Genomic DNA, 14569 nt, shown 5'->3' on the forward strand with positions numbered 1-14569 from the left:
TGCCATTTATTAAAATTATATTTTTCTTAAACGTTTTTGTTATTAAACTTGCGTAAACTTATTTGGCAAAGTCACATCGTTATTAAAAAAGTAAAACCGCCAATGTGATGGGATTTAAAACGCTGAGAAAAATAATTCACAAAAAATAAGTCCAAAATCAAGAGAAAAATTAACTTTTTTTTGTTAAGTTAGAATAATGAAGTTTTAGTTACAGATTTGCTCGTTTCAGATAAAGCAAGAAATGTTTTTTCTTTGCAGTTTTGGCGTATAATCAAAGTTAAAAAAATCCTCCTGTAAATTCAATCCGGGAACAAACTCATTGAAGCAATTTTCCATAACACAGTTTTCAAAAAACGTGTGTCCTCCAGTCCAGACCAACTTCCTTCCTAAATAAGGGTTTTTCAACATATTATACCTGCTCCTCAACTAGTTAGTTTGAAACACTATTGCAACAAAGCGCAGCGTGAGTGCCAAGTTAGACTGGTGAATAGTTTTTTCCCCGGGGTACCACGTGTGTAAGCCTTTCGCCTAACATTTCAAAATTTTGTCGAATCGTTCTACGCAAGTAAGCATAATTTATACAGGGCTTTCATTTCAAAAGGATCCAGTCTCAATAACTTTTGACATTGAGTAAATGTATTTTCAAGCAAAAACAGGTCGATTGGGATCCCGAGGGGGAAGTTGAAAACCAACATTAGTTACATTTTAAGTTTCATCCCTAGTCGCTAAAAATTTCGGCGATTGATCTTTGAATTCGTTCAGATGTTTAAAGGTTATCAGCTGTACCAACTTTTGTAATTTTATCTATTCTGCAATTGTGGGAAAACCCAATTAAAAAACGCATCTCTTTCAGGAGGTGTAGCTCGCTTACATTTGATACATGTTCATAGGAAATTTTTGTCTTAAATATTCTATCACCTGTTTAAATTTGTAACAATATAAACGTAACACCCTGTATAAGCTGGTGCTATCATTTCATAATAGTATAGAACCACAAAATTATTTATATGAAATAAATTTATATTAGGTATATTTTTACCGCAGAATGGTTTTTTGTTGCGCCACTGCTCAAGTTCGCCACTTAATCGAGGTACGCATTAGTTCTGCCTACCGGTTCTTTTACAAATTCGTATATTCTAAAACACTGTTTTTTTATTTAAATGGCGTACATAAAAACGAATTGTTTAAAGTTTTACAACATTGTTTATACTTACTCGTGTCACTGTACTTACTCGAGTAAGTAAAGTCGTGAAAACAAAGATGGACACACTAAATTTCGAAAATCCGGTAAGTAAATTTGATAAATTGTAATAGGTACAATTGCGAGCATTAAATTTGGTAGTTAATATCATTGCCTGACATGCTATCTTGTGAAACGAACATGTGCATGTCAAGTAGCTGTCTTGAAATTGACGGAACTCTTGACGAGCCCCAACTGATCAGCTACATCAGCTTCAGAAATTCCTCTCTCCAGTATGGTAATTATTTTCATTTTGTTGAAGTAAGAGACTGACGCATGCTATGGTTTCTTAGATTGGTGAATTCAATCTATCTATTTAATTTAGCGTCCAAACACCGGAGGTGCTCGGATCAAAATTTTAAAATTTTAGCGGTTGGCTGTGACACCTCTGATAGAAAAAAATAAATTTTGACGGCTGTGTGTACAAGTAAAGAAAGTTTTACTAACAATTTGTGAATTTTGTTGATGAAAATGTGGACACTGATGGGAAACATATGAAGATTTGTTCCGGCCGACACCCTTTTGTGACAAGAACTCAACAACTCAGACTGTTTATGCTTCCTTCTCGAACATAATTGTTCTAATATAATCCATATAAGTATGAAACCACCTATGTTAACTAATTTGATTCAATATCGTTAATAAATCACTTTAAAAAAATAAACTTATATTTTCTTTGTTTAATCTCTAATAAGATGCCAGTAGCACTTATCTCCCTGTACTAAATACTCAATTAACATTATTTTTACCATTTCAAAAAGGCACATTTTGCTCTATAGTTCAGCGTCCAAACTACAGAGGCGCTGCTGAATATGAGTTGAAAAGGTTGTACATGAGTATGCCATCTATAGACCCTATATATAAGTATTCATCTATGGACTGACGCCATAATATTTGTCAATTAGTTTTTGACATGGTGTTTTGACATTTACATTTATTTTTGAAAGAACGTTGGCAGCAGGCAAAATTACACAGGGAGGAAGCTTTTGTTTTTTGACAAAAAGATGAAGTTTCAAAATGACATTACCTACCAGAATTTAATGCCCGCAATTGTACGATAGTAAGTTTAGAATTAGAGGTTTGTACAAAAAGAAAATATTTATTAGAAGAGATAAAATGAAGCAAAAAAATTTAACTAATATGCATTCAAACCCATTGTGCACCCCGCAGTGTTCTTTCAATCGATAGTTCATTAGAAGTAATCTATTGTTAAATTTTTCAAGTACATTTTTCACCGGATGTCAGTCAACATTGATAATAATTTTTATATTGCTAAAATTAGGAAATGCCAACTTTTTATACCTCGTGTCATTCCTACCGCCACTTTTTCTTATGTTTAGTTCTGAATAAAATACTCTTTTGGCTTTACATGTGTCGTCACTAGAGTCCAGTTGTAACACAGATTCTAATATTTGTGACATACGACCTATTTCACATCAAAAAAAGCAGTTGCGACATTGCCAGCGTGGCGATAGAAATGGCCCGAGGTGTAATATATGTAGATAGAACTTTTTTAACATTTTTCCATGTTCCTGGTATCTTACCATATATGGCATTTTTCTCTGGGGCGCGAGTTCTGGCGCACCCTGTATAGGCATAAACATTTCAGAAATTATTAAGATAATTCTTAATTAAGTATATGTACCTAACTGGTTTTTGCGGAAAAAATGTTTTGATAAAATTCAACCACTCATACGTCAATTACCGAAACTCAAGTGTTACCATGACATTCAAAATGAGTAAGATAAGATATAAAGCAATTATAAATATTGCAACGAAACAAATACCAAAATAACCTTTGTTTTGTTACTAGCAAAATGTAGAATTTACCTTGTTTATTTACTAAAGGTTAAAAACAATGAGTGAAACAGTTTATAATGTTTGATTTCAAACAAATAGAGCGATTACAATTTACACCAATAAAAATCTATGCATAATTTTATTTAGATAAAATATTTGGTAAACAAGATACAGGGTTATTCATAAATATGAAGCAATATTTGAACCACAAAAATGATCTATAAAATGATGTTAATTTAAATAATAACTCGTGTCCTATCTCTACTGATAAGAATTTTACAGCCCTCGGAATGTGGGTATGGAAATTTGATTTTTTTGTAATAACTTTGGAACTATTTGACCAAATATTATAAAATTTGGAACATTTCCCTGTGACAATATACCCTTTAAACTGGTAATCACGAAAACCGGATACATCCAGTCAATTTCCGGTTCCAGCAGTTGCAGGTCACATTTTTTGTGTTTTTCCATTTTTTTGCTCTCTTAACACCAATTTTTTATTGCCCAAATCGATAAAGTAATCAATTTCGATTAAAAAACGCATAACCTTTAATACCCCTAAAATGGACCGTTTCAAAGATATTTTAATTTAAACTGAGGACTGCACAACGCTGAAACCAAAAAGTAGGGATTTTGAATGGATGATATCCACGGTAACAAATGACCATGGTCTCACTAATCGCTGTCAGGCATCTGTCAGCTTTGATATTGGACGATTATTAGGCAATTAATCGAAAATATTTAATAAAAGAGTTTACCTCAGATTCCAAACATAACTTAGAATAAATCCAAATGGATCTCGTAGCATTTAATTCATAAAAAATTCACAAAAATTTATCGTCAAAGTTAACAGATGCCCCTTCAAATATCTTTGAAACCGTCCATTTTAGGGGTATTAAAGATTATGCGTTTTTTAATCGAAATTGATTACTCTATCGATTTGAGCAATAAAAAATTGGTGTTAAGAGAGCAAAAAAATGGAAAAACACAGAAAATGTGACCTGCAACTGCTGGAACCGGAAATTGAGTGGATGTATCCGGTTTTCGTGATTACTAGTTTAAAGGGTATGTTGTCACAGGGAAATGTTCCAAATTTTATAATATTTGGTCAAATAGTTCCAAAGTTATTACAAAAAAATCAAATTTCCATATCCACATTCCGAGAGCTGTAAAATTCTTATCAGTAGAGATAGGACACGAGTTATTATTTAAATTAACATCATTTTATAGTTCATTTTTGAGGTTCAAATATTGCTTCATATTTATGAATAACCCTGTATATCTATATTCATAATACATACAATTTAGTGTTAGTTTATTACCAAGTTGTACCTATTTATTAATAATAACTTATACCCCTACTAAATACGAAATTAAAATAATATGATAAATAATTCTTAAAAAAAAGTTTCCATTAGAATTTTTTTTTCAAAATTTGATTAACTTATTACAGTTTGGTTAATATTTTTCCAAGTCTTTTTTATTTACGTGTAATTATCCAAAGACTGTGTAAATAGGCAAAAATCCAATATCGTATGATCAAATAAATTTGAAGAAGAAGATGACTGAAAAACAAAATGCGAGTCTTTGCTTGATTCACAAAAACTTGTACTGTTACCGTTTGAAAGATGACTTGGATCGTATATTGGTCACAGTTGTTGGTTTTGACTCTTTGCTACTGCCTTAGAAAAAGGCCTTCTGGTAATAACAATCAGCAAAATTATTTTGAGTTCGACAAATGGCGACAATACAATTTTTTTTGAATCAAAAAAAGAATAGAATTTTGTTTCTTATAAAGTCAACTTATTTAATCCGACTGCAAATTGGTGTAATTATGTTAACTTTTCAAAAGTGTTACATCGTTTTGAAGACAAAAAAAATCAAACTATCATAATAACTAGTTTTTCATGACTTCATCGACGTCATAAAAATCTAGTTCAGTGGAAAATCGTAGCCACCTGAACTTTTAAAAATTTAACTCAAAAATGAGCAAAAGTTGAAAATAGTTTCTCTTAACAAGTTCTATTAGTAGTAAAATATTTGCTCGCAATCTGCGAACACCCTGTACAGGGATGTCCCACGTAAGACTTTCGGGTCTAATATCTCTGTTATCTCTGTTATTTGACAACGGATTTTTATATTTAAAATGTAGACAAATTAGAAAGTGGAGATTCAATTAGTATTAATAAAATTACTATTTCAAGATAGAAAACATAAGTTTAACACATATTTTCAAAATTTCAAATCACTCTTCTGAATCAGCAAAAATACGTCGACTGTTGGCCCGACCTGACCTAATTTTTTAAAGAATTTGATCAACGTTAACTCTAAAACAACAGTTTACCGTGTCCAAGTAACATTTTGTACAACCCTAAAAACCTGTAGTAAATAAAGTTAGAAAACCTTTAAAACTTTTAAAACCATTGATGCCAATGGTAGTAGGTACCTTCGAGCATCTTTTGTTGTATTGAACTAGTTAGACCAATAAATGCAATTCATAAATTACGTTTTGAAGTTAGAAAAACAATAAATGTCACTTATCAATGTCATTGTCGCCCGACAGCCAGGGGTGACTATTCGGTAATATCCTTTTCCTAGGACCATATACGAAACTAGATCATAACGCAATTACATATGCGCGAAAATTGGCAATATCGTACAGTGATGGACAGTGAATTTCGTCCACCCAATTTCTGTGAATTCACAAAAATTAACTGTAGTCTGTGCTTTATTGTCATTATAACTGACATTCAAATACGTATTGTCAAATTTAATCATATTCGAACATAATAAAATAAAAATTCTGGTACAAGAAGATATGTCTCAAAGACGTGTCTCTATACTTTTGGGCATACCAAGGACTACCACTGGTTGTCCACAAAGGACAAAGGTAAAAAGTAGCAAGAAGCATCGAGCATTCTGTCAACATGACAAACGTTAATCAAAATTCTGAAACAAGGTTAGAAAAACCTAAAGACTAATTTACACTTTTAATCTGTCAGGGAAACCGGGTGGACGAAATTCACTGTCCATCACTGTACGAGGTCAAAAACCTGTGCGATTTGTTTTCGCACTGTGTGTTAGAAATCTAACGCACAATTCAGACTCGAATGTTTTGTATTTTTTCATTTAACGTATTTTTTTTTGTATCCATTATGAAAAATAAATCGTTATTCAACGTATTTTTGTATCCATTATAAAAAATAAATCGTTATGAAAAAAAAATATGTTCGTAAAAAAATTATTTATGGCCGTAGGAAAAATAGTGTACAAAACTTGCAGGAAAGTGTCTAACGCACAAGCGGGAAAGATGCACACGAGGCGTTAGCCGTGGTCGTTATATAATATACTATTTTCTTTATAGCCGCCATCTTCAGTCACTTTTAATACAATTTTTTTTTGTAACCGGGACAATGACAGATTTTTGCTTACAGCATTTTTTGTTGGCGATTAACGATTTGATATAAATTTGAAGTAATTTAGCATTTTTAAAAAACATGTTAATTAGTAATGCGATATTAATCTCTACCTAATAAATAATCGACTTTTTGAATTTCGTCAGAATCTGTTTGTAAATAATAGAGTAGAGATATTAGATCCAAAAGTCTTAGGTGGGACACTCTATATAAACAAAATATGAAACAGAAAACAACATACACAAAAATTAAAGCTTTAAAACTAATAACCTACTTTAAATTTTATAAGAGGTGCTAGTATCACCAAGGTATTCTTAGTAACAGATTTTTATCTTTATTTAAACAAAAATCACAAGCACCTTTGAGTGATCAACAACGTTTTGAAATATTTCCTTAAAAATTGATATCAGTAGTATCTTGCGTGATATTAATTGATTTTTACCTCTTTTTAACTTTATTGCTATACCTGGTGTTTCAAAACTCGTGCCCCAGAGAAAAATTCTAAGTAAAATAAAAAAATTCTACTATCTGTCAAAAACTTTTGGAATTAATTTTTTGACATTTGACATTTTTGTCTATTTAATGTTACTGATGACCGATGATCTTGAATATGTTTCATTAATACAGAGTGGTTATAAATGATTTTCATCTAGCCAGCTGTGAATTTTCCATGTAAAATAAAAAATGCCGCTTTACGAAAATAGGGGTACCTATTTGTTGTAACTCAAAATTAAAAAATCGCCGTTTACTAAGCGTCCACTTCGAAAATAGACTTCAATTATAAACTTGTTTTCTTCCAAAGTATACATTATTATCAATTATTATTGGAAATTAGTTGAAACAATAAAAATTTAATTAACAACAATTTATTATTAATGAATAAGTGACACTAATGACAGAACTAGAGCTTTTAAAAATATAGAGTAGCACAAATAAAGTTACATGCAAAAAAATTCCAAAGCTGGCTAGATGAAAATCATTTATAACCACTCTGTATTTAGTGAAGGTACAAAAATTTTGCCAATAAAAGCCACAAATAACGTTAAACATAGTTACAATTTAAGACCCAGCTTCTTTGTTTCCTTTTCTCACAGCCTGCAGTAAAAAAATGGAAAATTATTTTTCTAACAGAAATAAATAGAGTCAAAGTGCAAGATTTAAACACCCATAATTTCGAAATTTTTGTAACATTTTGTCCATGTTTTTGTTTGGCATGTTTCTCTGAAACACTCTGTATATGTTTTTGTTTACTAATAAATGATTTAAATCTAGTATACTGTATATTTTCAAGGTTTTAACACGAAGAAATAAACAGTATATAATTCACCATTTTTTAGTGTACTTTCAGTTATGTAGTTACAATTTGCAAATCGAGTATTTTTCTATTTAAATTGTTTATAAAATCTTCCAATAAAAACTATAAGTTCATGGTCATAGTTAAATCCATGCACCACCCACCTTATTGTAATGTGTGAATCATGGAAAATATTATAAAACACCCGCAGAATATAATTATACCGGATGTAACCTCGCAAAATTATTTTATTCACTGTCATGGAGCGTGGTTTTAAGTGGTGATAAGTGGTTCAGTTTAAAATTAAAACTGATAAGTACTAAAAACTCGTATAAAAGCTCTCTCAATGATTCAATAACAAACAAAATGTTTAAATCACTAATCATCACAATTGTTCTTCTGGGGTTTCTCCACTCCACCCTAGCCCAATGTGACACTCCTAGTCCCACAACCGCGAGTGGTACTCACGCTCCAGCAGGTCCTTACTGTTCCGGTGATCTTATTTTCGAAGATGAATTTGATGAATTTGATTTGAAAAAGTGGAGCCATGAAAATACTCTAGGAGGTGGTGGTGTACGTATTAGTTTGCTTTTTCTTAGAATGTTTACTAATTTATTTTATGTTAGAATTGGGAATTTGAATGGTACACCAACAGCCGGTATAATAGTTACAGTGAAGATGGCATTTTGTACATCAAACCAACATTGCTTGCTGATGAAACAGGAGAAGAGTTTTTGTCGTCTGGGCATCTAGATATCAATGGAGGTTCTCCGGCTGATGAGTAATTAAAATGGGTAAAACGTAGAAAATTGATTTATGTAAGAGTTAAATTCCAGGTGTACTAACCCCCAGTTTTATGGATGCATCAGAGATGGTACCCCAACCAATTACCTCAACCCTATCAAAAGTGCTCGCATACGCACTGTCTATTCGTTTTCTTTCAAATATGGCAAAGCTGAAATAAGAGCGAAAGCGCCAGCTGGTGATTGGTTGTGGCCTGGTAATACTCTGAAATCTGGAATAAGACCCAAAAAAAATAGTTAACGTTCCAGCAATTTGGTTCTTACCTAGGTGGAATCTTTACTCCGGTTGGCCCATTTCCGGTGAAATTGATTTGATGGAAAGCCGAGGAAATCGCAACTTAGTTAACGGTTCCGGAGTCAACATCGGAACACAGATGGTCGGCTCGACACTTCATTGGGGCCCTGGTTCGAATTACAACATGTACATGATCACACACACCGAAAAACTAAACCCTAATGGTTTTGACAGCGACTGGCATAACTATCAGATGACATGGGACGAAAAAAGTATCTCTTTTGCTATTGATAATGAGCCGTTAGCCAGATTCGAGCCACCAGAAGGAGGATTTTGGGAATGGGGTAATTTTGATTCGACCGGTTTGGACAATCCTTGGAAACATAGCAAGTCCAAATTGGCACCGTTCGATCAAGAGTTTTACATTATTTTGAATTTGGCGTGTGGAGGAACGGCTTATTTCCCAGATGATGCAACTAATCCTGGAGGCAAACCGTGGGTTAATACGTCACCAACAGCTTCTACGGATTTCTGGAAGGGAAAAGACCAGTGGTTGCCTACATGGCAGTTGGAGACCGATAATGCCGCTTTCAAAATTGATTATGTAAAAATTTGGGCTCTGTAATTATTGTAAATTTGATTTTGTAATTAAAATAAACTTCGTAAAATATATTAATTTTTTATTCAAGTTAGCTTATGCATGTGATCTGTACATTTATTAGTTACCTATTTATTTGAACCAAGAGCATAATAATTATGTCAGTGGTTTACGTAGGGGTTTATTTTAATTTAATTAATTAAAGTTAATTTTAGTCATAAAATGACCCATATCTCCTTTTTTTTTAATATTAACAAAAATCACATTATAGTCCGGTCAAATTAGTCATAAAAATAGTGGTCAAATAACGAAAATTACGACACAGCTAAATTTTGGTGGAGACCTTGGGTACACCATTAGAAATAAAGTGTCAAAAGTCCCCATCGATCCCATGTGTGCTAAAAAAGTTATTCGGGGTCAAAGGTCAAAATTTGACGTTTTTTATTTTTTTTTTCGAAAACTGCAAGTTTTATCAAAAAAGTAGCCCCGACAAAAATTATAGATCTTAAAATTATCTACCAAAATGGTCCTTCTACTTTTTTTTCTAAGAATCACCATTCCTCAGATATCGCGATTCTAAAAGTTGAAGGAGTCACGTTCTACATCATATGCACATACAGAGTGCGCCACAACTCGCTCCCCAAAGACAAATGCCATCATGTAGGGTAAGGTTCCAGAAACATATAAAAATTAAAAAAAAAATCTATCTATAAAAACTTCAAAGTTATGAGTGTTTAAATTTTGCACTTTAGATTCTATTTATTCCTGTTGGAAAAATAATTTTCCAAGTTTTTTTGCTACAGGCTATAAGAAGCGGAAACAAGGAAGCTGTATCTTAAACTGTAACTCTGTTTAATGTTATTTGTAGCTTTTATTGACAAAATTTTTGTACTTTTACTAAATAATTATGATAAAACATAAACAAGGTCATCAGTATTATTAAATAGACATAAAAAATGTCAAATGTCAAAAATTTTTGACAGTTAGAATTTTTTAAACATTTTTTCAATACTCTGAGGACTACCCAATTACTCCCTTTCAAGGAAGTGCGCGATTTTTTAAACATCCTGTATGTATTACCAAATAAATTCTTTTTAATTCTAATGGAATCGAGATATTTATAAGTTTAATGAAGTAGAAGAAAAATTTCAAGTAAGATAAGATACCAGGAACATAAAAAAATTGTTTAAAAAATTCTATCTGTCAAAAAATTTTGACATTTGTTTTTTGACATTTGACATTATTTTATGTCTATTTAATAATACTGATGATTTTGGTTATGTTTTTTTTACAATTATTTAGTAAAGGTACAAAACTTTTGCCAATAAAAGCCACAAATAACATTAAAGAGATTTACAGTTTAGGAATACAGCTTCCTTGTTTCCGCTTCCTATTACCTGTAGCAAAAAAACTTGGAAAATTATTTTTCCGACAGGAATAAATAGAGTCTAAAGTGCAAAATTTAAACACTCATAACTTTGAAGTTTTTATAGATAGAATTTTTTTTAATTTTTTATATGTTCCTGGAACATTACCCTTTTATAGATAGAATTTTTTTTTAATTTTTTCCATGTTTGTGGTACCTTACCCTACATGGCATTTGTCTTTGAAGCGGGAGTTCTGACGCACTCTGTATGTGCATACCATGTAGAACGTGACTCCTTCAACTTTTAGAATCGCGATATCTCAGGAATGGTGATTGTTAGAAAAAAAGTATAAGGACCATTTTGTAGATAATTTCAAGATCTACATTTTTTGTCTGGGCTACTTTTTTGATAAAACTTACCGTTTTCGAAAAAAATCTAAAAAACGTCAAATTTCGACCTTTGACCCCGAATAACTTTTTTAGCACACATGGGATCGATGGGGACTTTTGACACTTTATTCCTAATGGTGTACTCAATATCTCCACCAAAATTTAGCTCTGTCGGAATTTTAGTTATTTAAAATGTTTATTTTGACCGGACTATTGATAATTTTATTGAGTAAATTCACATTTTTTCAATGCACATAAAAGATCGTAAATGGGCAGGTATAATAAAAAATAGCGTATAACACTCGTTTATAAGTGCCTTTAAAACACTTACGACGTTAAAACACGTCGTGCGTGTTTTAAAGGCTTGCTTATAAACTAGTATTATAATATACTATTAACTTATCTCATAATTTCTCTCTTTCCACTGCATTTTTTTTTTCACAGTTGGGTAAAGAGATCTATAACCACTTACCACAACTGAAAATAAATAACCGAATTTACATTAGGAAAAATTTAATTTCCCGGTTTTTTTTAATATAGCGTATGTCGCATGGCATTTCATACGTTAGCTCTAGATGTCAAAAAATGATTTAATACAAATTAAAATATTGATCTAATAAGAAAATTGAATTATTCTACGAAACGTCTTAAAACATCCTTAAATGAGATGTTGATGGTTTTTTTTTTCAAAAATTTTTCCAACATTAATATTGGATCAAAAATTTAACTAAATCTAAAAATTGTTTTAAAGGAAATTGTCAAAATTAACAAAATGTCAAAATAAATGTTTATACTATAGTTATAAAATACGATTTGATTGACGACGTGTTTTATAGAATACATTTCTCTTGGCATTTTGTCAATTTTAATATTACATTCTTTGGCAAAATACTAATAAAAAAATGTCCCTGTATATTGGTATTTTTGAATGTAGTTTTTTATTATGTTTTTTAAAGCTAAACTTTTATTGATCGATTTTCATTAGTTTTTGAAATAAGTTGGGTTTTTTTTAACGAAAATGTAAGTTTTTTTATAAAATGCGTCAACCGTTTGAATTACAGTCCAAGAGCAGAATTGTGTTGTGACAAAAATTTGAAAGTATACATAAACTTGGAAGGTAAACATTTTCTCGCATCGTTGACAGGGGCGCCGTCTGGTAGATCAAAAGATTCACCCCTGCCCTTAAAGTAAAAAAATAATTCAAGCAGACGTGTCAAACGTTGTTTTTGAAATTGTGTTACTTACAAAATTTTTTTTGATATTAGTTTCTTTATGTATGAAATTACTTAATTAAATTAAAAAAAAAAACAAAAAAATTAAGATTGAAATTAAGGGAAATTATCACTTTATCTAGGTTTACTAACAAAAATAACCATTTTAATAAATAAAAAAGTCAAGTTGACAACAAGTTTTCAAATATCTAATATTTCAGTTCAGTGTCTGGCCAGATCCTTCGATCTAAATCCTATAGAATTTTGTTTTTTGGAGTTAGGTATCTCAAAAATGAGGTCTACATTTACAAAATTACCACTACTGAAGAGTTGTGTCTGTTTTGTAAATTTAAGTATTTACGGCATTTTGTACACGAATTGGAATTACAATGTAATACATACTGAGTAATTTCGTTTGTATAAATATTTTTTTTAAATAAATTATAAATACTATTTTCAATAAAATATTAAGATATTTTTTTATTTGTTTTCCCGTTGGTTTTCCATCTGATTCGAAATGTGCAAAAAATCGTGTTATACAGGGTGCGCCTGTACAGAACTCGCGCCCCAGAGAAAAACGCCATATAAGGTAAGATACCAGGAACATGGAAAAAAATGTTAAAAAAAATTATCTATAAAAATTTCGAAGTTATGAGAGTTTAAATTTTGCACTTTGACTCTATTTCTGTTGCAAAAATAATTTTCTAAGTTTTTTTGCTACAGGCAATTAGAAGAGGAAACAAAGAAGTTGTATCCTAAATTGAAACTCTGTTCAATGTTATTTGTGGCTTTTATAGGCAAAATTTTTGTACCTTTACTAAATAATTGTAAAAAAACATATACAAGAACATCAGTATCATTAAATAGACATAAAATGTCAAATGTCAAAAAATAAATGTCAAAATAGATAGAAGTTTTTAAACATTTTTTCCATGTTCCTAGTATCTTATCTTACTTGAAAATTTTCTCTAGGGCGCGAGTTCTGGCGCATCCTGTATGTAAGACCAACACAGTAGAATTAAGAATGTTACTAAAAAATTTAAATTCAAAAATGAAAATACATAGCTATTTATTTCATACAAAATAAAACATTCACTTTTTTTGAGCACGCAAAATTGATTGTAGAAGCTCCACTTTTTGATTAAGTTGGAAATTTTCATAAGCCAACATGTTGTTTCTGCGCATCTACAAAGATATTCCATAATATCCCTTTTTTCAAATTAAAATACATTACTTCCTGTAACAATAAAGCCTTTTCGGAGTCTCGGCAATTCTTAATTTCGTCCGACATAAGACTATCTTTTTCCATACATTGGCTATCTAATACATTAACCAATTGATTGTGAACCATTTGTAAAGTTTCTTTGTGCGCTCTCAGTTTATTTATCTACAACAATTGTTATCAAAATTGGAAAAATTCCGAACCGGACACCTTTTCGTTCTTTTTTTCCTTCATTCTATAAAATTTTGACTCAAGATTATCCAAGTTTTCTTCGGTTTCTAAGAGGTTTTGCCGGAGTTGTTCAATTTCCGTTTTCAGACGAACATTTTCTTCATGCACTTTCTTAATTTCTTCGCTTTTTATGTCAAGAAGTTTTAATAATCCGTGGTGGTTAGTTAAAAGTTCTTCGTATCTATTACATTACACATAGATTAATTTTCTTCTTTCAGTTAACTTACTTATATTGTAAATGAACTATACTCATTGTGGAACAAGATGAACTCAAATCAACTTGAGAGTTAGTACGGGAATTGTCCTGATCATTAGTTTTTTGCTGCAATATGTCTGAAATTAAAAAAAATATATATTAATAAGATGAGATTTTTATAGCCTCCCACTCAAAAGCTGTTGATTTTCTTTGAGCGCTTCTTTAAGCTGGTTACTAATTCCTTGATACTTAATCTGATCATTTTGCATTGAAATCACCAGCTCTCTTTCATTTTGATTTGATTCTTTTAAATTATTTTCAAGCGTTTGAACAGTATGTTCCATTTCTTTAACGTGTTCTTTAAATTTTTTACGATCCTGCAACCAACCCACGTATTTCCTTTTGAGTACAAATACCGCAAAATCTAACATCTTCAATTACACCTGACATCATGTGAAACAAATCAAAAAAACTGATTTATGGATCAACTGAAGAATAAAAATTGACAGTTCACTTAATATTTTAAGCAGAAATCTGAATGTGGTAAATATGGTAACAAAAAATTAA

General features: G+C 31.0%; 2 protein-coding genes across 4 annotated transcripts; one reads left to right on the plus strand and one right to left on the minus strand.

Moving 5' to 3' along the window:
• The first annotated feature begins 7944 nt into the window (after positions 1–7944).
• Positions 7945–9481, plus strand: LOC123015157 (beta-1,3-glucan-binding protein-like). Its single transcript, XM_044414681.1, has 4 exons — positions 7945–8323; positions 8377–8531; positions 8587–8750; positions 8803–9481. The coding sequence occupies exons 1-4, from the start codon at positions 8117–8119 to the stop codon at positions 9411–9413; spliced, it is 1137 nt and encodes a 378-aa protein (XP_044270616.1). The 5' UTR covers positions 7945–8116; the 3' UTR covers positions 9414–9481.
• A 3887-nt stretch (positions 9482–13368) lies between these two features.
• LOC123014603 (kinesin-1 heavy chain-like) lies at positions 13369–14537 on the minus strand. Of its 3 annotated transcripts, none has more exons than XM_044413799.1 (6): positions 14193–14516; positions 14034–14139; positions 13786–13987; positions 13588–13740; positions 13434–13538; positions 13369–13383 (listed from the first exon to the last, which is right to left on the minus strand). In XM_044413799.1, exons 1-5 carry the CDS (start codon positions 14431–14433, stop codon positions 13446–13448), a joined length of 795 nt encoding a protein of 264 aa, XP_044269734.1. In that variant the 5' UTR covers positions 14434–14516; the 3' UTR covers positions 13369–13383; positions 13434–13445. The 3 variants fall into 3 exon arrangements, with proteins under 3 accessions (XP_044269734.1, XP_044269735.1, XP_044269733.1); XM_044413800.1 differs by lacking the exon at positions 13369–13383 and having other exon boundaries at positions 13406–13538; positions 14193–14379; positions 14432–14537; XM_044413798.1 differs by lacking the exon at positions 13369–13383 and having other exon boundaries at positions 13406–13538.
• Between the last annotated feature and the right edge of the window lie 32 nt (positions 14538–14569).

The sequence above is a fragment of the Tribolium madens genome, unplaced genomic scaffold (assembly GCF_015345945.1).
Source record: "Tribolium madens isolate multiple individuals breed KSU strain unplaced genomic scaffold, Tmad_KSU_1.1 Scaffold_97;HRSCAF=244;Tcas5.2_LG3a, whole genome shotgun sequence".
Taxonomy (NCBI): domain Eukaryota; kingdom Metazoa; phylum Arthropoda; class Insecta; order Coleoptera; family Tenebrionidae; genus Tribolium; species Tribolium madens.